The sequence below is a fragment of the Neopelma chrysocephalum genome, unplaced genomic scaffold (genome assembly GCF_003984885.1).
Source record: "Neopelma chrysocephalum unplaced genomic scaffold, ASM398488v2 Primary Assembly neopelma1_44, whole genome shotgun sequence".
Taxonomy (NCBI): Eukaryota; Metazoa; Chordata; class Aves; order Passeriformes; family Pipridae; genus Neopelma; species Neopelma chrysocephalum.
In genome coordinates, this window is record NW_020897703.1 from 10,273,341 (window position 1) to 10,298,235 (window position 24,895).

General features: G+C 38.7%; 1 protein-coding gene across 1 annotated transcript in view; it reads right to left on the reverse strand.

Annotated features, from left to right (window-relative positions):
- ITGA4 (integrin subunit alpha 4) overlaps nt 1–24,433 on the reverse strand; it is a 35,073-nt gene extending 10,640 nt beyond the window's left edge. Inside the window, exons 1-16 of the mRNA XM_027678421.1 lie at nt 24,249–24,433; nt 24,040–24,161; nt 17,044–17,150; nt 16,816–16,945; nt 15,411–15,478; nt 14,633–14,762; nt 11,139–11,224; nt 10,746–10,805; nt 10,515–10,652; nt 9,389–9,500; nt 8,095–8,189; nt 7,674–7,764; nt 6,293–6,338; nt 5,755–5,909; nt 4,372–4,526; nt 1,073–1,222 (exon numbers count right to left, since the gene is read on the reverse strand). Of these exons, the coding sequence (XP_027534222.1) occupies nt 1,073–1,222; nt 4,372–4,526; nt 5,755–5,909; nt 6,293–6,338; nt 7,674–7,764; nt 8,095–8,189; nt 9,389–9,500; nt 10,515–10,652; nt 10,746–10,805; nt 11,139–11,224; nt 14,633–14,762; nt 15,411–15,478; nt 16,816–16,945; nt 17,044–17,150; nt 24,040–24,161; nt 24,249–24,433 (1,830 nt within the window). The remainder of the gene's footprint in view (nt 1–1,072; nt 1,223–4,371; nt 4,527–5,754; nt 5,910–6,292; nt 6,339–7,673; nt 7,765–8,094; nt 8,190–9,388; nt 9,501–10,514; nt 10,653–10,745; nt 10,806–11,138; nt 11,225–14,632; nt 14,763–15,410; nt 15,479–16,815; nt 16,946–17,043; nt 17,151–24,039; nt 24,162–24,248) is intronic.
- Nucleotides 24,434–24,895: the final 462 nt, after the last annotated feature.

Here is a 24,895-nt window from a genome sequence, read left to right on the forward strand (position 1 = left end):
CAGACTCAGTCTCTCACAGTAAAACCAGTGGGTGTATGTTCAGACAGATTTTTAAAAGTAGTACATAAAGAGGGCAGAGTGTTTTAAAAGATCCAGAACTGATGTCTCTGCAGTCTCTCCTTCAACACAAGATTTTCTTTACACAACCTTTACTTATCATATTGTCAGTAAGGTTTGATGAGAGTAGAGACACCATAAGTTGCATGTATCTGAGCCTTGGTTATCAGTGTGCTGCTGTAGAGTATGTTTATGTCACTATATTCAACAACACCCTCTTTATTCTCTATAATTCTGAGGTTACTAAAATAAAATTTTGAATGAAGATGAAAAGGCAAAGCATGCCATATAAAAGAAGCTTTCACATATCTCAAGAGTTCTGATGGTCAACTGTTATCTTAATTACATGAAGGTTACAATTTATGAAAAGTCATAATATGTTTATGACCATTTGGTAGTTAAAAATTCAGTGCATTCTGGTTTTTGATAAAGTCAAAGTCTATTAACACTTAATAAGTTTCTTTTGGGGGGGGAAGTTAATTTCATATTTATGAAAGGATACAGACTATACTCTTTTGTTCCCCCCTCAGACTGTGTCTGAAAACTTACCTTCAAAAAACTATTTCAGCAACATTGTCAAAAGACTTCAAGATTAATACCAACATGATATTGTGTATTTAACACAGAATTAATTTGAAAGAACTGTTTTATACTGGAAAGTGACTCATACAGTGTAGTTGTAAAAGAATGCATATTTCAAAGAGTGAATTTCATACATGTGTGATCTGAGGTATATAGTATTATATATTCAGGTAACTTCTCTGCACATACCTTTTATTTATTTTTAAATCATAATACAGATTGTACACAAGTTCTGTAATCATTTTTTAGCAAAAAATTAGGCATTTTTTTAGCATTCTGGTTTATTAATTAAGATCAAGGCACTAGGTGTGGGTCTGGAAAATGCATTCCTGGAAAATGCATGCCATGGATCTGTGAAGCATTTTTAACTGAAGACTAAACCACAAATATTTACTTACTACATAGAAAAAAAAAAGAGAACTCATACACTAACCTTGCTTTGTATAATATCTTTTTCCTCCCTCTGTTGAAGAACAGGTTGAAGTGGTGAAAATTCTTGAGCATTTCTTTTCTGTAGAATATGATGCCCCAGACGATAACTTGCTTCAACATATACAGGAGTCAAGATATCCCTTACATCTTTCTATGAAAATTGGAAACCTAATGAGTTAATCATATAAGACAAGACATGTATGCTTATGTTTTAAAGTTATAAGGTTGCCTAGAACTAACTAAAACAGCAACACTTATTTTTCACATGTAAAATAACTCCATATGGCTCATATACTTTTCCAGACATCTCTGTTGCTGAAGGAGGTAATCAGAAACACAGAAAAGCATAATCTGTTCAATGACAGCATCAGGCATTTCAGAATGGAAGATTCTTCTGTTATGAGAAATCTTATTGAATAGTGAACCTACTTCTGTCAATAAAACTGCCTTACACACCTATGAAATGCTGTACTGCCCAAGCAGAAAAATAGGGAAGAGTTGGCTAAAATATGGAGAAAGCCAAGCAGTGGGATAATGCCAGACAAAACCTGTGGGTATTTCTGTATGAAATCAAAAGGAGTTCTCCAATGGTACCACTGAATCAGGGCTTGACTGAATTTTATTTTTATGCCTCTTTATTTCTCATTCTGTGTTAAAAAAGATCGAATCCCTCAATAAATGACTGTTTTGTACATGAAGCCTTGACTGCATAGAAATGTTGCAGATCAGAGTCCAAACTACCTACTTGTGAAAACTGAACAGCTTGAAGCACCAAGTACTAGCAATAGCAAACCTGATTAAATTATTCCCTAAGTGTAGGGGATAGATAGACACTGATTGTCCCTCCACATGGGCACTACTTTAATTCTTATCTGCAAGCTTGCGTTAGCCAAACTGCATGTTATCTAATTCATAATAATTTTCCACAAGGTCTTCTCTGCATCTGCTTTATATTACTTCCATTATACTAATTAGCTATTAATTAGCCTTTACTCAAAATACATAAAATTTATATTGTCTCTTGCAAGGACTGTACTTGACAGACATTCACACTTACTTAACTTTAGGAGCTTCAGTGGGTGGAAGGAGATGCTTATAATGCTATTAATTAAGAACTAAGAAGAAAATTGAATTCTATGGAGGAAAAAATACTAATGATAGACTATAGGAAGTGATGAGCCAAATCAATTCCTTCCTCCTACACAAATGCCTCTGATGCTGGTACAGCAATCTGTACAAGGTTGGCTGTCAATCAGATCTCTCTTAGTTTACAAAACTCTTGTAAGTAAGTGGCAATTTTCCATTGCTCCTGTAAGAAACATTCACTTAGGTGCAACTACCAGTTGAGATGCATCTGGGCAATTTTCCAGTAGACAACATAACCTTTCCTTTCTACCCAGAAGCTTTATCGTAAAGAATTGGCTTCTAATGGTGTCATAAACAAAAAGTAAGTGAAAGGAAGAAAGAAGAAAAATACATGGAAGGATTTTTCCCTGCAGGTTTTTTTGTAGCTGTAGAAAATTAAGTCTATTTTCCAGCCTCTGTGCAGGATCAGCTGCATCAGTCACCCTGAGAGATGTTTGTTTCAAAAGGTCACAGAATTGCTACCTTGAGGATTTTAAAGAAAAGGCTAGACAAACTAGTCTATTATTTTATTACCTTTGTTTCACCTTACATCTAAATAATCCCTGTCCTTAGTATTTCTTTAAAGAATTCTTTCCCCTCTTAGATAAGGTCTTGGAGGAAATAAGTCTATTTTTTCTAAGTTTAATGAAATGTGGTTCCTTTGTGCCCATTGGTTTTTATTGTTTGTTGTGGTTTAGGACTTCCAAGTTCTTCCCATTTATCCTCCAAAATTTTGTTGGAATAGACAAGCTTCTAAGATGTTTGACAGAATTAATCACTTTTACTCTTCCTTCTCCATTGAATGGCCTTAAAAATATTACATCCTTGTCCTGATTTCAGTTTTTTTTCCACTTTCAAGACAAATCCCTCATTCATCTTTCAGAGGGATACATCAAGCATGAATATGACAGTTCAATCCCTCCAGGATAAAAGTGACTTTGGGACTACTTTGCAGTTAAGATCTTACTGACTAGATTCTTAATAACTTATTTCTAAGTCACTATCATACTCAGTTTGAAAGGATGGTTGCTGTTGGATCAAACTCTACTTCTGAAACCAAGAGCCAGCTTCCTGCTGCTCAGCAGCTGGTGCCATCTCTGTTACTGGTGTGGGTACAGGCCTCCCTGGCCAGCTGACACCCTGCACGTCTCCAACAGCCTCCTGATGAACGCCCAGTGCTCTGGCAGCACTTCTACCTCAGTGGCTTCTCTTCTGAAGCACTTCTACCAGCAAATTTCTTCTACAACAAAGTTGCCTCTACATCTTCACAGACGGAGAACTGTAACCATGTTCACTACAAAACTCATCCAGGAGAAAGACATATCTGTGCAGGCTTCACATTTGCAGAGGAGTAGAGAGATCACTTTTTCAGCACAGTGCACATTCTCCATATTGTTCAGATCTAAATTCATTTATGAAACTCTCACGAGTGCTCTTCCTGCCCTTTTCCATCTTTAGCTTATAAGAATATTCCCCTTGGTGAGTGCTGCATCCCTTGGAGGACAAAAAAAAAATCAAACAATCCCAAGCAAGTGCTCTTCTTCACACCCAGCTAGCCTTCGGCTCCTTGCAACAAATTCACAAAACAGACCACACTATAAACCTTGAACTATAGACTGTTTTCTAGCAATTGCCTTCATTTCACTTCCTATGGATCGGGGATGGGCTCCTTTCTTATTAGCTGAGTCTACTTTAACTCCTCACAGTAAAAATGGGAGCAAGACCATACACGTGTTCTTTGAAATAGTTACAAATGACAAAATATAATAAAAATCACAAGTTTTAAGATTTTGCACTAAGGAGTTCATTGGAAAGCTCCATCAGAAACATTCAAAACATGCATGTTACACTACACATAGAGCCTCACTCTATGTCATTCATAAAAAATGGTGAAAAATGTCAAGACTGCTCATGTCCTACTTCATCACTGTGATTATCATTATTCTGCACAGTCTCACCAACATAAGAGATGGCAGACTCTCTGACTTCTCAACAGAAAGCTGAGAAAGCATCAGAATTAGTATATAATAAATGTGGAAGTTATGAACACAAATATTTTACTTTCAAAATGATGTGATGCAATTATAAACAAAATAGGTTTCTTTGCAGCAGGTATGCTTTTCAAAGGAGACCAAAGGATTTACAGGACAATTTACACGCTGAAAATTACAATACCCTCATAAATGCTGGATGATCTTTGCAGGCAGTATTCTTGCTATAAATCTTAACTTTTCCTGAGATTGTATCAGATGTTCCGTTGGAGGAAAAATAGAACCTTGCTTGTGTATCCTCTTTTCTGGTCACATCAACACTCAGATTATAAAGCAATACTGCAAAATAAAACCAGGGAAAATAAAGGTTGTAAAATCTTTAGGTGTTCTGATTTTCATGAATTTATGATAGAAATTACATCTTCTGACTCACTTCCTCAAGTATGGTCTGTAACATCCATTTTAAAATGCTCTGCTTAAAAATGCTCTGACATAAATCCATACCTAATGAAAGCTTCTCATATTCTGAAAATTGATTGCTTCATGACTGTTCCCTGCTACGTGCTTTTACATCAGGGATAGTTTTATCAGATTATATTTATAGTTTTCTACCAGAATCTATTTAAAGAAAACCCACTTCAGTTACTTGACAAATTACAACAAACTGGTAGGTAAACAAACACTGACAAATATTGTTGAACTTCACAGGTTTTTCTAAGTTAGCACGAATTGCTATGATAGCAAATTGCAAATAAGTTGCAGAGCATTGCTGATCTTTTATTTAATCTTTGCCAAAAGTTGAGTTAGATTATCTACAATTTCTGCTAGTTTTTTTTTATTGAAGTTGAAGAGTCTCATGTCCAAGTCCAGCAAGCGTGATCCAGTCTGACTGCTCATCTTTCAAAATGAATATGAATTTCAAAAGATCTGGACTTGTAACTCTACAGTTCATCATTGCAATATGTTCTCTGTAACATGTTCCTAAAGGCTATTTTATGTTCTCACACAGAAGACTTAAACAATTTAATTTTATATACCATGTATTTGCAGGGCTGTTTGCAGTTTACAAATAGCATATGACAAGTAGGTTAAAAGCACCCAGGCAATAGTCAAATTTAGACTGTAAATTATCTTAACTAAATTCACCATGAATATTCTTCTGATAGATATTGCTTCAAGCAATACTGTTTTTTGTCAAAAGCAAAACAGGCATTATATAAAAGATAATACAAGATATATTTTTCATTCATTTTGGTGGGACTCCCTCTCTTTCATATAATGTTCCATGATGGAATGATCAGGTGCTTGAGCTGCTTTAGGAAGGAATTGTCTTCTCTCTATTGCTAAGTGGAAGTCTGCATCCCACAGCAGTCCCATATGGTTTGGTCCATGCCTGGGAGGACTGCTTTTAGAGGACATCATGAGATAAAAAAGATATCCATGTTTTCAACTTTTCATTTTATTCTGAACTCAGATTAATGGTCTACTAAATACCAGTAGCATTATTCTGTAAATAGGTGCATTTATATTGAATACATATACTGTTTTTTTTTTCCCAGTAGCTTACCAATATAACCAGGTACCTCTCGTCCTCTATAGGTAAAGCATATCTTCAAATTCATACAGGTGGCAGGCTGGTCATTTTCCATGCAGTTTAAATTAGTTCGATTTATTGAATTAGGATGTTTTAAAGAAGCTTCAACAATTATCACTGGTTTTGTTCTAAGAACAGAAAAGAGTAAATGCTCACAAATAATGTTCAGAAATAGCCTACACAATCTGTGCAAAACTAACCATTTCTGACAATCTATTTTTAAATTTTAGAATCATCATTTTTAAGCTATCTGCATATTTTAGATAGCTTCAAATAGTTGTATGCGCATTATTTGTTGCCTCAAGAAGTTTCAGAATGATATTTTCATTTTCTTCAAGGTATTAACTTAAATGTTTGATTTGTAGAGCATTCTAGAGCCTAATGACTGAAGTTCAAGACATCAATAAGAATATAATAAGGTTAAATAATACTACTGAGTTTTACCAAATTGCACTAAAAAATAGAGTTAAATTGTATGGTCTTCAAAGGCACTGAAACGTAGCGATCTCACCTCAGCACCACAGCAGAATCGGAGAAAAATGCACCAACTGCTACATCTGAACAAAAAAATGTATCAATAAGCATAATTTGTCAACAAGAATTACTTCTCAGGTACAAGCATTTTATAGCATTTTCACCTTTTGGTCAGCATTAAAACACCATTTCCCTTTATTTATAAGAAGGGATATCCTGATATTCAAAGGTCTAGATAACGATTCCTGAAATACTTCTCCACTGTCCATTAACACTGCATGCTCATTTACTGGACTTCCAGATATTGATAATGTTATGATTTGATTTCTATTCCATGTTTAAGTGGCTGATACTGAAGGACAATTCAGCTACATAGGAGGCACTTGCCTTCTTTCTAATCCAGATATTCAATATTGATATACACACACACATATATAGTTATATATGTATAAAAAAATTAATTGCTTATGTATATTATATGTATGACATTATACATAGAGAGAAAGAGAAAAAGTTATTTAATTTATTCCAAAATAACTGAAACCTATTAATGCGATAAGGAAAGAAATATACATGGTATATATACACACCTATCAAATGAGGTAGCAAAAGTGAATTGTCACATAACTCTAAACGACACAAGGGTCTGAGGATATGACTTGCAAATCAGTAAACAACAGGTGACCTGAGAGCAGACTACTTGTAAACTATCTTTTAGCCCAGCATTACAAATTAACTTGGGTAACATTTCTGTGGGCAGAGCCAGAACATACATGATGCAGTTCACGGTAACTTTGCGCTTTTACATCTGCAGGGGCAGGACAGGCATACTTGACCTGACACGACACTAATCTGCAAAATGTTAAAATATTTTGATGATATGTATGAAGCAATTAATGTATACTTGGAAACAGCTAACTTGTTTTACACCAAATTAACACTACCCCCTCCACAAGGGTCTTATTCAATGCCATGAGCCCTAAGAGGGCTGTTCACACAGAGTCAAAGAGCTCATCACTCCTGGCAAAATCCAGACTACGTGAAGGCCAGTAATATACTTAGGTTGGCACACTGATCTGCACAAGAAACATGCTTCCAGTGCCCAAACCAGCTCATTGTGACACTAGCAGATGAAATAGCTGCTTTAAAAATAAAAATTATGTTTTTCTTCCTCTTGTGCACTACAATCTTATTATTGCATTGTTCTTAGTCCTTAAATAATAGTTAGATGACTGTGAAAATTGACTGCTTGGCCTCAGTTTTACCTCTTCTTTTTTCTTTCCAAAATACAAGATGTGACATGTCATCTTAATAACAGATCGTGCTTCTGTTAAAAGTATCAAGTAGCACAGTAGTGTTGTTCCCTATGAATCTCTACTCTTTTAAAAATGAAAAATAAAGAACACTGTTTAATTTACCTTGATATCCATTGTTATCTGCATCAATGCCACTTGCTATGGATTGTCCAAACATGCTTAAAGAATTACTGACTTGATGTCCTCGTATCCTCTGAGGAAGAAAAGGTAAAAGAGAAAATTATTCTTGGAAAGCTAATCTCTGAGCTACAATGTTATCCCAACCAACTGTTGAAGGCAATTATGTGCTTCCTCAATTCCTGCAAATGTTAAGTCCCATAAACCCTGTCTAAAGCCCCAAACCCAATTTATTTCTCTCTTAGAGTACAGGTTATATTATGACTGGAAATCACAGATTACGTAAAAATTTTCTGAAGTCTTTTACAGGACTTCAGGTGGTCATAGTGTTAAGTGAAGGGAAAACCCTCTCAGATTTAAACTTACTTTTTTTCTGGATTGATTATTTTTAATTGAAAAAGCGTACCTGTGAAAATGATGGTGTTATTCCATCTTCCCTACCATTGTAAATATAAATAGCCCCTTTTAGATTATCTTCATGTGGAGCCCCAATTGCTACATCTGTGGAAAAACAATTTAGCAATGATCAGCTGAGTAGGAAATATGAACAAGGAATGGTTAAAGGAATGCAAATCATGATGCATGCAATGCCAGACCAAATTTACTTGACTGAATTCAAAAGCAGTGCTGAACACAGATATAAAGAAAACAAAAAATGTTTCTCTACTGGTGTGATGAAACTAGTACAGTCAACTTGTGCCTATTAAAATAACATACATGTTCTTGAGGAGGTCAGATTCTACAGCAACACACATCCCATTGTCTTCACAGGGCTGATACTGATGGTTTAGATCATTCAGAAGTTCACTCTGCTCTTCTTTTTTATTACTTACTACAGAAAAATGGTTTCTAGCACCCAATTTCCCTTTATATTTTGCTTCCAGTTTTTTTTCTTACAAAATTTCTTTTCCTACTGCCACTCTCAACATTATGTCCACTTTTTATTTTCAATGTTTTTGCTCCCTTCAAAACCTAATCGACTTCTTTGCTCCGCCTCCCCTGCAGTTTTAGGATGCCCATTTTACATTATATTCTGTGTCATATATCTACTTTGCTATGCTGCTATTGATTTCATTTTACTTCTCTGTTCTCCAGCCCTATATAGGGATTCAGTTTTCTTTCACAGTATGCAAATATTTTGGGGCAAAACCTGAAACTTGTGTATAAGACTATGATTTCAGTATTGGGGCATGGCTATTGATGTCGTTCCCTTTGTTTTCTGTTCTCTGGGAGCACATACTAGGCAATTCATGAGTCACCTGAGGTCCTAACTGGGAAGTAGTTCCACAATAGTCTCCCAGCTTGAAGGTTGTTTTCAATATCCCCATATATTTAGTACTTCTTATCGGTGACACAGAAGCAGATCTAGACTCAATGTGTAATTTTATTTATGATGTCACAAAATTGCCAAATTGTTCCCTAACCTTTGTCTCAGATATCTAAAACAGGATTAGTTTTGATGTCCAGCACCAAAAGTTACAGACTGTTATCATTTTATGCTCATGCTCTTCATTAAAGAGACAGAACCTAATCCTTGGTATTACACATCATTGACTGTGAAGCAGCTATATTTCAAGTCAGAAAAAAAAGGTCAAGCCCCAAACCTAAATTATTTTGAGACTTCCAAAATCTGCCTGTCTATCATGACAGTCCACTGATCTAAGAGAATGAAATCCAAGGGGTTTTCTTTGTATTCTTACCTTCAAAACCATCATTATCTATGTCTCCTAGATTGGCTATGGACTCTCCAAACCTCGCTGCATATGAGTCACTCCCACTGAGCTCTATGTTCAGTTCGACCATCTTTGCTTCCTAAAGGAAAACAGAGTCAATGGCACATTACAGAGCATCTTCCAGGTGACCTGGAACATTACTCAAAATGTTAAAACTGCCTTGGTTCCCAATATATCATCCTTTCCAAATTCCTTGGTTAAATATCTTTGATAATGCTTGCTTCTACACAGTATTTAGTGTAAGAATAATGAAGAATAAGTGGCTCTTTAAGAAAGAGAACACCAATGTGTTCCCACAGCAAACACCTGTTAACAGCAGCAAGCTTATATCAAAATACAGAGCCTTACTGCTCTGAGAAAACTGTGTGTGCTAAAAAGGTAGTAAACAGTAGCTGCTTCAGAGCCATTGTATGTGCCTTAGTGAGTTTTAGGTATCCTGTAGTGACTTAGTTCTCTGTAAAAAAAAGTTAAGAAAAGGTTGATAGCAAACATAAGAGAATAAATACGTATTAGTGTGAAAAGGAAGGGAAATAAGACATGAAGATAAAATTTGGAAAGCCAGACAAATTCAAAAGCACACAAAAATAGTGATTACAGTGTCACTTCTGAACCCTTAGAAAGACTAAAAAGAAGCTAATTCTAATGCATGATCTGTCCAGTTACTTTATGTGCAAAACAGAGGACTACCACTCTCTTTCCTGACCGGTACCAGAAACTGCATGCAAATTTTTGATTCCTTGTTTGTATCTAAAGTACTTAAAAAGTTGCCCTTTACATGCCAGTTCAGTGGAAGCACAGTAATGGAGGAGAGCTGGCAAAGGGGCTACAGGGACAGGCTGTCACCCCCTGAAGCTACTGGGAAACAAACCCAGCCTGTCTTCAGTTCTAACACTACTGTAAGTAACTGTGTTACAGCTGACACCGCTGGCCTTTGCGGGTAGTCTACACACTCCTGCTGGGGTTGTCATCACAGTGCTACAGTTGTTTTTCCTGTATCTTGAAATATTGCATGATAATAGAGAGGAAATCTCTTCTTAGCCTGTTATATTAAAATGGCTGTGTTGCCATGTGTTTCTAAGACAAAAATACTTACAGAACCTGAATTAATATAGACATAAACTCTTCCTTCTTCTCTGATGGTACTTTGCGTTGGAGCACCAACTAGCAAGTCTGAGAGGCCATCTGAATTCAGGTCCACAGCACAAACTGCAGCTCCAAAGTAAGAACCAAGCTGTGTGCAAGCAAGAAATCATTACTATTTTTGAATTTTGATGAAGATGTGCTAGAAGTTATAAGGTGCAGAAAAGTAGTAGGAAATATTTACCTTTTTACCTCTTAGTTCAAATAGAATGTTTAGTTGCCTTTCAATGCTAAAAATGTAGGCCTAAAATGAAAAGAAAATACAAGTGGAGTTCAGCAAACTATAATCTGAAATACTTCACCCTGCTTTCTCGACAGCATGTGCTAGAGAATCAGCAAAGCAACACGCAATATCACAAGCTACAGCTATTTACTATTTCCTATCTGTACCTTTCTTTAACACCATAGTTCACATCATTATCTAGATTGTTTACCCTAATTCCTTCTTTAACTTTTCTCCCAGTGAGAAGTCATATCTATTGGATACTTGTCTTTAATATATTAATCTAAGTTGGAAAATCATGTGTGGTTTTGTGGGGCTATATTCTTCAAACCAATAGTATAGACAATCCCTTACTTTACCAGTCTGCTCCTGTTGGGGAGCCCCTCCAATTACTTCTATACTGTCTGGTGTCAGAAAATGTCCAGCTCCAACAGCATATCCTGTAAATTAGAAATGCACTATTCAGTACTGGAAATGCTATGTAGAGAAAAAAAAGTGGGAGCATGCCACATAAAAGCTGTCAACACCACAGATTATTGTGAGTCTGACATTCAGACCTCATGTAAATTAGCAACAAAAACAGAAAAGAAAGTTTTTGAAACAAAAGCAAAAGGTTAATACAAACATTAAGTTTCAGCCAGAAACACTTATTTTTTCCCCAGGAACTCAGTTATCTGCCATACTTTAAAAGTCAGTGAATTGCAAACACCTTCTGTTAATGCGTATTCTGCAATTGTTCAGTGAGTCCATATTGTAATACAAATAAAAATGATCAGAAGTCCATTCACTGCATTGTGGAAACACTTGATTCAATTGTTACTCTGACTATCGTAACTAGACTGCAGCAAAATTAAATGTAGTGCTACTTATATGCATGTGCACTACAGAGCACTGTAGACATACACGTGAAAATGTCAGGAATAAAGTGGAGCAAAAGCCTGATTATGTATTAAGAAAACATTACATCAGCTTTTTTAAATGAATCTATGTAACAAAGCATTGCTGTATGTGTAGACAGATCCTAAACAGAATCATATTTTGGTGCAGACATCCAGCCATGGAATTGCAAAAGGAAGGCTAACGTCTTAATCTGTAGCTGCACAAGTTATCCTTGCTCTTTCAAGAATACATTACAGATAAATTGAAACTGGTAAGACAGTTAACATATTCTGCTACTCTTGCATTTACTGAATGACTGCTGATTTTCACAGCATGCAGAGAAACTAGAAAAATCATCTTGGATCAGATAAGAACAAGCCTTGAATCTTCATCTGTGAAGATAACTGTATAGAATTCAAGTTCTCATTAAGACATCTTTTTCTTTTCATATTTTAAGCTAAAAGAGGTGAACAAAGCAATTTATCATTTAAAGGTCAACATCTAGTTTTTATTTATTTAACAAAAAATTAAGCTTAAGTCGATGAACCTTAATTTACCTCCTCTGACATTTATTTTCTAGTTATTTTGGTTCTGCTGAAGTGTAAACATTGGTAATTCTTAAGAACTTAAAAAAACCCTACCAAACAGACAAAAAAATTACAGTATTCACATAGTTCTCATTTTTATTTAATGGTATTAAAATGTTTGGTGGGGGCAGGCAAAAATCACATAATTGACCATTTAAAAGCATAGATAAATGAAATTTTATTTACAACTCCAAAATTCTCTCCTCTTTTCAGAAAACCGACAAGCTTAGTAATGGTAATGTCATTTGCCATTCTCAGATTCCTAAAAGAAACTGTCTTTTACTTTGTGATTTCTTTAAGGCAGTTTGTTAAGTGCCTGAGGTTACTCTTTCATCAGCTGAGCTGAGCTCAGCTGATTTATAAGACTGACTGACTTACATAATTCTTTTAAAAGACATCAGTTATTAATCTCCAAGATACTCTGAAGTAGTCAAGGAAATACTACCAAGAGTTATGTATTATCAGCTTCTCTTTTTAACTTCCTTCTTTTTTCAGTTGTCTGGTACATAAACAACTTATGGAAAATGTTATTATGCTTTTGCACTTCCTGCAGTCTCTAGTTTCTTAATTATTATTTTTTGAGTGTTTAATGAAAAAGATGTAAATAAAGATGCCAAGCTTCTCAGTCCTTGCCAGAAGAAGGATAGAATAAGTAGATAGTTATGTCTCATCATGTGCTTGAATTACACTTTCATCATAATACACTTCCACCACTTGGTAGGGATATTTTTATTCACTATTCAAGGGAGAAGCAAACTCAGATTTAAAAAAAAATAATTTTGGTAACCAAATTAGCCCTGAAGAGATTTTTGCCTTCAATAATTACAAAGATGGAACAGAACAGAAGCTGAGGGAGAGGAAGGAAGGTACCTTTGTGTTCTTTAAACCACATTATGTATTATTAGGAGGGAACAAAGCAGAGGTTTAAGTAGCATGAAACAATGCAGAATTTAAGGTTTATCACAGCTGCTACTCTAGACACACACAGATGAGCTAATGGCCTGTTTCTTCACTTTCCTGTAGAAAGGCCAAGTTTAAAAGGTACAGGGCTCTGCTGAGCCAACATGTACCAGGTCACTAGAGAAGTATTAGTGAAACAAAATCCAGGTGATTTCAGATCCTGGATAGCCAAGGAAACTAGGAGAGACCATAGATGTGCACAAAGGCCTTCTCTACACTCTCCCCAGCACAGTCCTTATACAAGGTACCCATTTGCCTGTATCTGGCTTCTGGCTATCAATGATTTGACTCATTCATTACAGAAATTCTCATACTTGTAGGAGCAGAAATCTGGAATGAGCGTTTTTTCGCCTGACAGGTGCAGTACTTTTTTTGTTGTTACTGGAAAGCTGAAGCAAGTGTTCTCTGAAGTTTTTGTTTGTCCTATGAAAGGTTAGAAATGCTACTGGTTGACCCTAGCGATCTGCGTGCCTGATTACCTTTTACCACCCAGCATCTCTTTTGTTTAACTTTCACGCAGAGTCCACCTGCAGCCTTTGCAAGGCTCAGTACTGAATTCTGAAGTGTTAGTTAGCCATTTTGTATTTCATAATAGCTATTTCATAACATATACCTACTTCCTATTGTCAAAGGAGCGGAATTAGAAACAGGAAATGTTTATCCATTAGAACCGGATCTATGAATGGGAAAGTGCAATGGTCACAAGCAAAAATACCATTGCTCAGGAGTTCAGGAAGGACAGACGAGCTTTTCTTAGTGTGCAGTGAGAAGACTGAAGCTGCCGATGGTTTTTGGCATAAACCTTTCCAAATGGTAGCACTAAATTCAGCTAATTACTTGGATATAGGTACATGAGTAGGCACCTCATGGCCTTTTTTGCAGACATTCATAGATAAGGTTTGCCTTCCCACATATCCAGACCAAAACAGGGTTGGAATAAAAAAATAAAAAAAAAATCACAATTGCAGGCAAGTTTGTCTCTAAAGATCATAGCATACTTCCCCTTATTGACAATGCAATTAAGACTTGCTTGCTTGCAGCTTTCACTGTAACAAACTTGCCATATTTCTGGTATACGTGAAATCATTGTCTTTTTCCATGAAAGCCCGTGGCAGCATTTCAGACGTAAGAGTGAAGTCCAAACCACTGCTAAGCAGAAGCATATCTCTACCTTCTAAATCAAGAAATTATTAAAATTCAGAGGAGAGATGATAATAACAGAAATCTAATGTTTGAGAAGTGTCCTTGTAAAAAGAACAGAGAGGAAGTCTTATAATAAAATAATATTTAACAAAATCAGAACACACTTCTAGAACTGTCACTTCTGGGATTAATAACAAAAGCACTGAAAATCACTGTGCACTCACTTCAAGACCAGCTATTTAGCTTATATTTTTGTAAAGTATAACATATTTTAAGTACCTAGATAACTGCCAAATTTCACTTGGTTATTTGAATCTGTATAAGCATGGATTGCATTCGCAGTTGTATTGTATACAAAAACAGAACCAGTCCAATAAAAGGATCCAGGGGCTCCCATTATAATTAAGTCCTAAAAGAAAAGTAAAACAAAGTCATGTTATTGACATTTAAATATTCATGAAAATAAGCAAAACAAATCAAATGCTTTTCTTTAGGTCTCCTTTGAATTCTACAAAATGCTACTGGAGATGCATCTGGCTCAGTGCTGGGGTTCACCACTAGATTACAGACAATATTTTCCAGACTTTCTAAAAATACGGCTATTAAAGCTTTGAGCTGTAACAACAAAACAGAGCAACAAACAGGATATTCTCTTCTCAAAAGAGTCTTTTTGAAATTATAATCTTAGCGTGGAATAGAGATTAAATAATATAGAATATGACTCTGTAAAGCAAGAATGTAAGCACTGAGTGTTAATATTACATCGAACAGATTAAAGAGAATAATAAAACTTCATGCTCTGCTATATTCATGCTCTTTTTCCAGATGAAAAGTAACTTTGGATTTGGTACGATATAAAAGTATTCTTGGGAATAAACAGTAAAAGTCTTATTTGCAAATCTTAACAACATTCAATTTAAAAGAAATTAGAAAAGTGATTTTTCCCTCCCACAATAAAAGACAGTGTTGATGTTTGCATTTACATATACATTTTAAGATATGTATACATATAAATAAATATATAAATAGAGAGAAGTTTGGTATCTTTAACACACACCTCAATATAAAAACTAGAAATTCCAGCCTGGCATGACCCATAGTTTTCTCCAAACTTTCGTGCAAAATCTGTGAATGGGCAAGAAATATTAAAAAGGATGAGAAGCATGTAGTTTCAGACTTTTTTACCAGGTCTTCAATAGAAGTTGAGACAACTTAGAAAACAAAAACCTCCCCTGCTCCTCCCCGCAAAAAAAAAGTTGGTTTTCAGTTGTGTAAGAAAACTAAAACCACTAGTTTCCACTATAGCCTTTAGCTGCAATATAGTATTGTAACAAACTCAAAGCACTACGTAGCACTTGATCACACCTGCCTTTGAAATATTGTGACTTTAAAGACTATACCTTTCTTTTAAAATTGAATGAAACAGCACTAATAGTTTGAGCACTACATCTGGATAAACTTAACTCTTCCACTCTGTAATATAGGTGTAATCTGACTGACAGGCTTATGTATCTTCATAGGAGTTGCCCTGATGCTCCCCTAGTGATATGAAGGGCTTGTGTTATGGCTGTCTTAGACATATTGGTATCTATCATCCTTAGCAGTTCTGTTTACATCCAACACTCTCTCCCAGCTCTGTTTTCCTGCAATTCTTTGCTAACTGCCTTCCATCAGGGTTCCCTTCATCTCCTGCATGGATCTGTACACTTAAAGTCTCCAAAGATAAGAGCATGATTTCACCAATGCTTGTAACAGCCTCCAAAGCCAGCAGTGGGACATTTGATGGCATTACTCTGCACAGAAAGGCCAGATTGTCAGCTGATCCTTGCATTGGCAAGGCACAGGGTCATGAGATCGTTCTCCTGGATGGGAGGTAGAGAAAGGGAAGGCATGGATGGAGTCACTTGATATCTTCAGGTCTTGACTCTTACTCTGCTCCTGAAATCTTCAGAGGAAGGACCGCTGAAGGTCTCATGCCACAGCAGCATCCTCGCCAGAAGGCAAGTAAGGAACAGGGACATGCACTGTGAGGAGGCACCACAGCATCTTTGTATCAAAGGCTAAGGAGCAGATGGCAACAATCACTTGCAGGTATTTCTGCTGCTCTGCTGCGTGAGTCTCCGGAGCAGAGAACACAAATGACAAGAGTAAAGGAAGGGAGGATGACCTCTACTGGCCTGTTTTTGAGAAGGGCATATCTTTCAGTGATCCAGTCCAGGGAGCAAGTATTCTGATGCCCTGCTTCAACTAATTTTTTGCCTGTTGAAAGCAGTTTTTCTTGAAGTGATAAACATCTTGCTAATAAATTTGCATCATAAGCTGGGCTCATATCATCAGAACTCAATCTTCAAACGTTTGCTGCAGAATGCCTGCTCAGAGCAACACGTGCTCTTCACAAACTCCGCATCATCCAATTATACATCTCACCCTTCCCCATGAAAGGACCCAAGCATTCTGCTTACCAATATAACAGGGGCATATTCTTCTGCTCAGTTCAGTTCGAAAGTCAGAAGAGATGGCAAAACAAATACCGTGTGGGAGCTTGTGTTCATTTTTCACGTAAAATATATTTTTCCATCTATGTCCACAAGCCTGTGGATATAAAACAAACACAACATTTGACACAGAAGCATAAGGAAGGTGAATGCAGTCTGACAAACAGACACACAGATCCAGTGGTTAATACATACAACGATAGATCCATTTTCTTTTGGCTGCCTTGACAAGCTGACACCCAGCCACTCATTATCACGCTCTTCCAAACAAGTCTTCCCACAGGGCTCTCCGCTGGGGTTGCCTAGGATACAAAGACCAATGCTCTGAGCAGAGGGACAAGGTGAAGAGCCATGTGGTGAGTAAGAGAACTCCATAGGGACATTGCGGTAATTTGGATTTGGTGGATGTGATCTTTTGTCTCTGTCTTACATAGGTCATGTAGACTTTTTACTTTCTTCTTGAACAAAGGTACAATTGCACATAGCCAAAGGGATCATACTGGTTCTGAGCAAGATAAGTTGGCAGTGAGGATCATTATGAAGATAGAAAGTGACATTACGTTCAATTTTGGTAAAGGGCTGGTTTGTAAGTGTTCTTCAGCCCAAAAATTCATAAGAAACACAAGTAATACCCATGAGTGCTACCTAAAATCTAGCCTAAAGCAAGCATCTATCCAACTATGTTTCTATTGGAAGCAGACCTTAAAACAATCTCTACTGCTAATGGCTGTCAAATAAAGGGTGTATAACTGCAATGTCTACTGGGAACGTCAGATCATTACATATGTATGTCCTGCGTTCTCCTTGCACTGTTGCAATTATTTAGCACCAGCTCTTTGTGTTTGTTCTTAAGGAGAGTAGTTTTTTAAAATGTTAGAGAACATACTGAAATTTCTTCTAACTCTGCCTTCTCCTCCTTTCCCCCCCCCAAAAGGCTACAGTATTGCCAAGTTAGCAAATATTTGCTTTCTTCTGGAAAGCAGTAGTGGTACCCACGATAAAGAGAAGCTACACATTTATTCTAAGTTATACAAAGCTTTTCATTTGTAAGATGTTTGCATGAATAAGCATTAATCAAATTATTGAATTGGTATTTTCTATGCATCAACATGACAGTTTATGAAAAACCTTCCTATAAAATAAGGAGACACATTATGTCATTTGAACAAGCTCTTTTGTATAATTTTTAAAACTTTCCTAGATTCAATTCAGTTACTGGTGAACCCAAAACTTTTGAGGTTTAAGGGGTTTACCCAGAAGAGGGCGACCAATGCTGATGGGTACACTGTTTTCGTGGAAAAAAACCCTTAAATCACCCTCCCTCTCCACAAAAAAAACAACCAACCAAAAAAACCAAACAAACAAAAAACCAAACAAAACAACTGTGCTCACAGTAGAGCCAAAATTTATTACTGTCCAATGCATTACAGAGTTTATATGAATACACTCCTAATTTAGTGGACTTGTTCACTTTACAGGACATAAAACTGGACAATATTGATTAAGTATGGAAACAGAATAAAGGGATACACCTAATCTATTCAGTAACCAGCAGAAAGATGAGAGACTGTGGGATTTGCTACATATATTCTCATCGCCAACACTGACTTAGATGATTTTATACTTAAGATGTCATGGACTTTTTGATAGAAAATATCAGGTTAATGGAATCAAGATAATTCTTCATCAAACATTTGTAGGAGTAAGACCTAACAACCATCCTTATCTCAGAGCTTGTTCCCTACTGTTTTATGACAGGCCTAGCCATTGACATTTGTCTAAAGAAAGTGCTGGAGCCTTGTTTTCTCCTACTCTCATACTACCCCTCCACTTTTTCTAAACATCATGCTTTCTCCTTGCTTGGATAGGGAGACCAGTAGTGCAGTCCAGAACACCTCACGATACTGCAGAAAGGATGACATACCCTGCACACAACTGTACTCTACCTTCTTCCAAAAACAACACTCTTCACAGGGTCAAGAGGCGCCTGACCCTCCTTCATCTCTTCTTTACTACTTCCTCCAGCATGTGCCTTGCCCTAAGACATCAAGGAAATCGTATGCAAAATCCAAGTAAACAGGAAACGACCTTAGTACTCATAATAACATCAAATTCAATTGTCTTTGGGCTAAGAGATTTTATATTACCATAATTTAATAATTCCTCTAGGTCACCTAGGGAATTAACATGTGGACTCCTTCCAAGAGAAGCACAAATTAAAATCCACTTCTAAAATCTACTAAAAAGAAGTTGATTTTTCTGCAAGTTCTCTATTACTGAGGATTAAGTGATAAACTTCCAAATTATCCTTCTTGGTTAATGTCAGTGAACTTCCATGTACTGAATACCACTTTTCAAAACAAGTTTGGAATTTAGTTTTGGAATTTAATTTTGGAGCTATATCATGTAAAACTTCTCACTTCCTAAGGGAGACATTTCCATAGTTTGCATGAATTATAGAGCATGTTAATCTGATTGAAACCTCCTTGGAAAACAAAACTCCATTACACTCCCATGTGCAACGGTCCCATCCTCCTTTAAATCACAAAAGGCACTTCTGTAAATACCTTCTAGCAATGCGTTCCATCCTCTTATGACAATTACTTTCCTGGGACTTACTTCATATGTGCATTTGCAGGAGACGGAAGAAGTAGAGAAGACCAGGGTAATAAATTTAAATCTCAAGAGGCTTTCTGAGACTTTTTATCAGTAAATCAAATAGAACCAGACAAGGATGACTGAGAGATGAGGAAGTTTGGCTTGTCTCAGTACTTCAGTCCTGTGCCTGTTTCAGAGGTTTGTAACGAGAAAAATCACCACCATTCACGCTCATTGGATTGTATTCCCCCTTTCCTTGGCTCCAGTGTAAGTTGATTCAGGATCACTTTGGCCCTCTGCTGACCTGCTGCCTTATGTCTCCCTTCTTTCTCTGACTGGCAAGTATTCAACTACCTTGAAAATTACAGGCCTTTTTGGGAGAGAGAAGTGTGAGCTTGACATCCCAGACACCATGATGAGTCCCTGCTCAGGGTATGACATTATAAAAGCTTTATCAAATGAAAAAATTCAGTATTCTGCACAAGCAACAGAGCAGTACTGCATAAGCTCAAGAGGACATGGCAGCTTGGTTGCCTCAGGGAAAAGGAACATGTGCTGTCATAAAGTCACTGAGAAATAAGTAATTGCCCAGCCTATGTACATCACACAGCTGGATGATACACTTCTGCTATAATCCCCACTGAACACATCCACAGAAACACTACAATTACATATAAATAAGGTCACAACTTATAAAGCCACTTCTAGCTTTGGCCTCAAGGACTATAATACAGATGTTTGCAATGCCACCTGAGAAACCAGTTTTATATAACTTGCTCCAGTGTTTTCCATGCCCAACAGCTTCCCATGATCCTTTTTATCCTCCAATAACTCCTCTGGTCCTATTGCTAACTGATGAAAACTGTGAAGTCTACTGCAAAGACAGTAAGCCTTCTGATATCCTGCTCTGAGATGTCAGGGCCTCATCAGTCTCTCTTTCACTTGCCCAGGGAAATTCTCTCTCTTTTCATAGATCTGATAGGTCTTAATCCTCTTACATCTCTGAAATTACTTTTACCCAAAACATTTTTAAGTGACACCTGTTTCTATACCTCTGCAACAGACCTAGGTCCAGAAGGTCCCATGTTCCTTGGAATAGTATGGCTCTTTGAAAGGAGATCACTGGCAGGGTATGAGCAATGCAAGTGAGATAAAAAAGCCAAGCTATCAAAAGCCAAACTTACTGAAATCAATATTGAACAAACACAGGTCAGCCCTTTGGGGAAAACCATTAACTGTTCGCTTTTCCCTTGTAATGATTCAGCTGGGGGAGCTAGAGGGCAATTTGTTCATAGGTTAATTACAGCAGAGCCTTAAGGGAAAGGTGCATGACTGAAACTGCAGGCAGAGCTTTCTGGCCTTATGTTAAACTGCATGCACTGAATTTAATGTATACATTTGTAGTTAAAACTATTTTTTTTAGACTGGGTGGCAAATTGCATAAATTGTTTTCTATATATTTTAGCCAGCAAATTACACTGTTTCAAATCTGAGAGCAATATTGTTGAAAAATTTCTGTAATGTTTTGTAAGTCCAAAATGCAATAGGTCAAAACGTCTAAAGAATTTTGTGTAAATTCCTCTGCAGTGATCTGTGACTACCCCAAACTAATATGGGCAAGGACTCGAAATTCAAGACTAGAAGGTAGACATTAAGTGCTCCAAGTAATAAACTGAACTTGAAGCACTGTATTTTGTACTTGTGCCCAGGGTTTGATTACAAGTCTCTGCATCTAACATAAGCCATTATTTAAAAATACTACGAAAGCAAATAAATCTGCAGAATAGAACACTTGACACCTTAGCCAGAAGTACTAGAATTGGAAAAGAAACTCTCAAAACTCCTCTATTCGTCAGTGAGAGAGAGTTTTAAAAGTGACAATGAGGGGCTGGAAAGACAAAGACTTGCTAGTTATCTCATGGCAGTATATCTCATGGCTCCTTTTGGCTCTTAAAACAGGCCAGGCCCCTGCAACACCTTGAACAACATGAAAATTCTCTGAAGTATGTCTGGATGAGTTATCCCAGATACTGTGATGACTGCAGCATAAGTCTATTCCCAGCAACCCTTTTGCTACTAAGAAAGCAGATAGAAACATGTGACATAAAAAAAATACAACAGCAGTTTTGTGTGATCAGAAGCTTTGTAATTTTGCATGTATCCTACATTAATTAGTTATGCCAGTTTCAAGGCTACTTTAGTAAAATGTAGCAACAAAGTGGTTTAACATATTTATATCTCTAAGTAATTCACATCTATTCATTACAGAGGCCCAACATTTGAAAAGCCACTTCTATTGCCTGTTGTCACCTCTACATTTCTATGACTTATAATCAGAAACTTACTATCTCAAAGATTCTTTTCCTAGAAAGAAATGTGAATTCAAGTATTTAAGAGAGAAGCAGTTCTCAATGCACCCGTCCAACAATGTCCCCATATATTTTTCAAAGAAAATTACCCTGTTTTATAAGATCAAAACCCAAACTTGGCACTAGCAAGAATCCAAGCAGAAACACTGAGGAGGTCGCTGACTTAAAGACTCAGCATTGAAAAAACCATTATGTCCAAAACTTGCTGACAGCCTGAATGAGTTAGACAAGAGATAATTAGGTTCAGCTTTGTAATTGTAAGTTCCCTTCTGTATTTCTGTGACTGCTCAGCAGGATGGCAGAGGCTTAACCAACCTCAGATACTACCCCACTTCATTTACATCCCATGCACCACAGCTGCCTTTGGCTTCTTCGTTGACCTCACTGACCTGTTTTACAATACAGCATTTCTTTTCAGTATCTATTTATCCTCAGAAATACTATAGATGAAATTTTGCAATGTAAAGATGTCATCTAGTACTAATGGAAACCTACAATTTGGAAAAATCTGGTGTGGTATCACCAGTTTTTAAAGAAGTGCAGGATAGAACAGTAAACTACATCGTGTAACCTGCAGCCTCTAAACCTGGGAAGAGAGGTCATGTTAAATTAAGCCTCTGGAACCACATAAACATTTTCATACATCTGTTGCATCATTTCATTTAGAATCCCCTAAGCTGTTGAGGAAAAACCCATCAAATTCCTTCTTTCAAGCTTTTGTTTCTTCACCGGCTAAATGAGTAAGTCGAGAAGTAAAGCAGACGTATGTAGTTTTGAAAGAACCTGAATCTTTCAATCCTTCCTTTCCTTCCCCCACACTGTGAAGGACTATTTTTACCTCCAATCCAGGAGTAGGGGTTTATTGCCTCCTAGTACATGCTCTTTCACCACTTTAGTTGACTTCTTTGGCTTTTTGCGAGCCTCCTCTTACAAACAAGCAGTTGGAGAAAAAAAGCTCTTTGTTATACATAACTTTTCAATTGATCTAATATTGGAATGAAATTACTCAAAAAACCCCCCACAACTATTTGGGCTGGTGGAAGCTTAATTTCAGTTCTTTCTAGTAACAACTGCTTGTCTTTTCCTTATATGACTACAAGTAAAGCACCACTGAAGTATCTTAGGTTTTTGTAGCTCAGTTACAAAAAATAACTTCTATTCGTAGTGAAACAAAATAGGTAGAACCTATCAGTTCTAAGCTTTATGCACAGACGTGTAGAGAAATAACTGTTTTAATGTTTCTGTCATGGAAAAATGGGCGTTCTGCCCTGAAGGCCCATCAGGTCATGGCGCGCAATTTGAAAGCTCCTTCTCGCACTTCTTATCCTTATTGGGCAGCACGCTCGTAGTTCTAACGGATCCAATGGTCTCAGTCACAGCAGGGTAGGAAGTTCAGGAAACTTTCGCTGCATAGCAGAAGGATAGAATGAATAGCACTGTATGCAAGCGTGACAGGAAGAGAGCCTAAAGTAACTCACGCATGTTCATGTTAACCCATTGCAAAGTCTTCTCCTTTTTAACAAGTATCAAACACTTAGAAGTTGGATAAGTGCACCCAGTTACATCTCCAAACTATGGAGGCTGCCGAGGTGGAGAGGAGTTAGGCTAAATGCAGTAGCTGGAAAAACTGATTCGGTAAAAATTAGCTTTGCTCCCCTGAAACTCACTTTTTCAACAAGTCTGCAAGCAGGGAGAACCCATCTGGCAAGACAAATGTGGTTCAGGGTTACTTTAGGGTGACTTCTATCAAGGAAAGGCTTTGCAGAAGAAAAGATGATTCAGGTACACACTTCTACTCCTCCATTCCTGAGCTAATTGCATCAGGCCCCTGCTCCGAAAGTTGCTCTAGCTCTCTCGAGCAGCACGGGACTTGGACCGAGCCTCTCACGGGACTTTAACCCGCGCGCTCAAAGGTGCGAAACATGGCTGTGGGAACGGGCGCTGTCACACCCAAGTCTCCCAAGCGAGTTCTGGTGCATGTTTTCTGTCTTGATGCCGCCGTTACTGCCCTTTGGCAATAGCGCTGATGTCGCCCTTTAGCGAGAGGTAAACCCCAGTTTAACCCAGGGAGGACCCGGCACAACCCATCCGCAAGGCAGCGGCGGAGGAACCGCGGTGCGCGCAGGGCGGCGGACACCGACCCTCCCCATCCCGTCCCGCCGGCAGCGGGACCAGCCCTGCCGCCTGCCCCGCGCCGGCCGGGGGCTCCCCGCCCACGACTCACCCAGCTGGAGCTGCTCGCACTGCCCGTGGGGGTTCCCGCCGATCCGGCACCGAAAAATGGCCCCGGGGTTGACCACCGAGGTGTTGGCGGGCCAGGTGGCCCGGGGCGCGCCCGCCACCAGCCTGCGGGGCAGAGACGGCAGCGTTAGGAGCCGCGGCCGCGAAAAAGCGCGACGGGCCTCCACGGGGGCGGCCCGGCCGGGGACTCACCATCGCTCCTCGCCGTGGCGGTGCAGGAGAACCGAGTAGCCGAAGAGGGTCCCGTTGTCCCCGCGGAAGAGCAGCGCGTGCCGGGTGTCCAAGTTGTAGGCCCGCGCCGTCGGCAGGCACTGCCAAAGCAGGAGCAGCGGGGCGGCCCAGCCCGCAGCCTCCCGCAGCCTCCCGCAGCTCCGCATGGCTCCGGCCGGCCGGCGGCACACGGGAGCCCGGCGCCGGCTCCCTCTTCTCTCCGCTCTTCGCCCGGCGAGAGGGCAGCGCCGCGCCCCGCCCTGCCTTGCCCTGCCCTCCCCTGCCCTGCCCTGGGACGCCCCGCGCTGTCTGCGCTGCCTCTGCTGCCGCGGTGGCCGGGGCGGCGTCCCCGCTGCCCGCGGTGGGGGTGTCCCCTCCCGATAGAGGAGTCGCACGGCCGCACCGCCGCCTCCTCCCGCGCTGCCGCAGTCCCTCTCCCTCCCCAGGCGGCGGGGGTCGGATTTCTCCCCGCCCCGTCCGCGCCCAAGGTGGGCGCAGCGGAAGGGGCACGGCTCCCGGGACCCCGCGTCCTCGGGCAGAGCACGGTCCCGTGGGACGCTGCCATCCCGACTCCGGCGGGACAGAGAGGGGGGCGGCTCTCCTCGCCTCACCTCGGCACACCTGCCCGT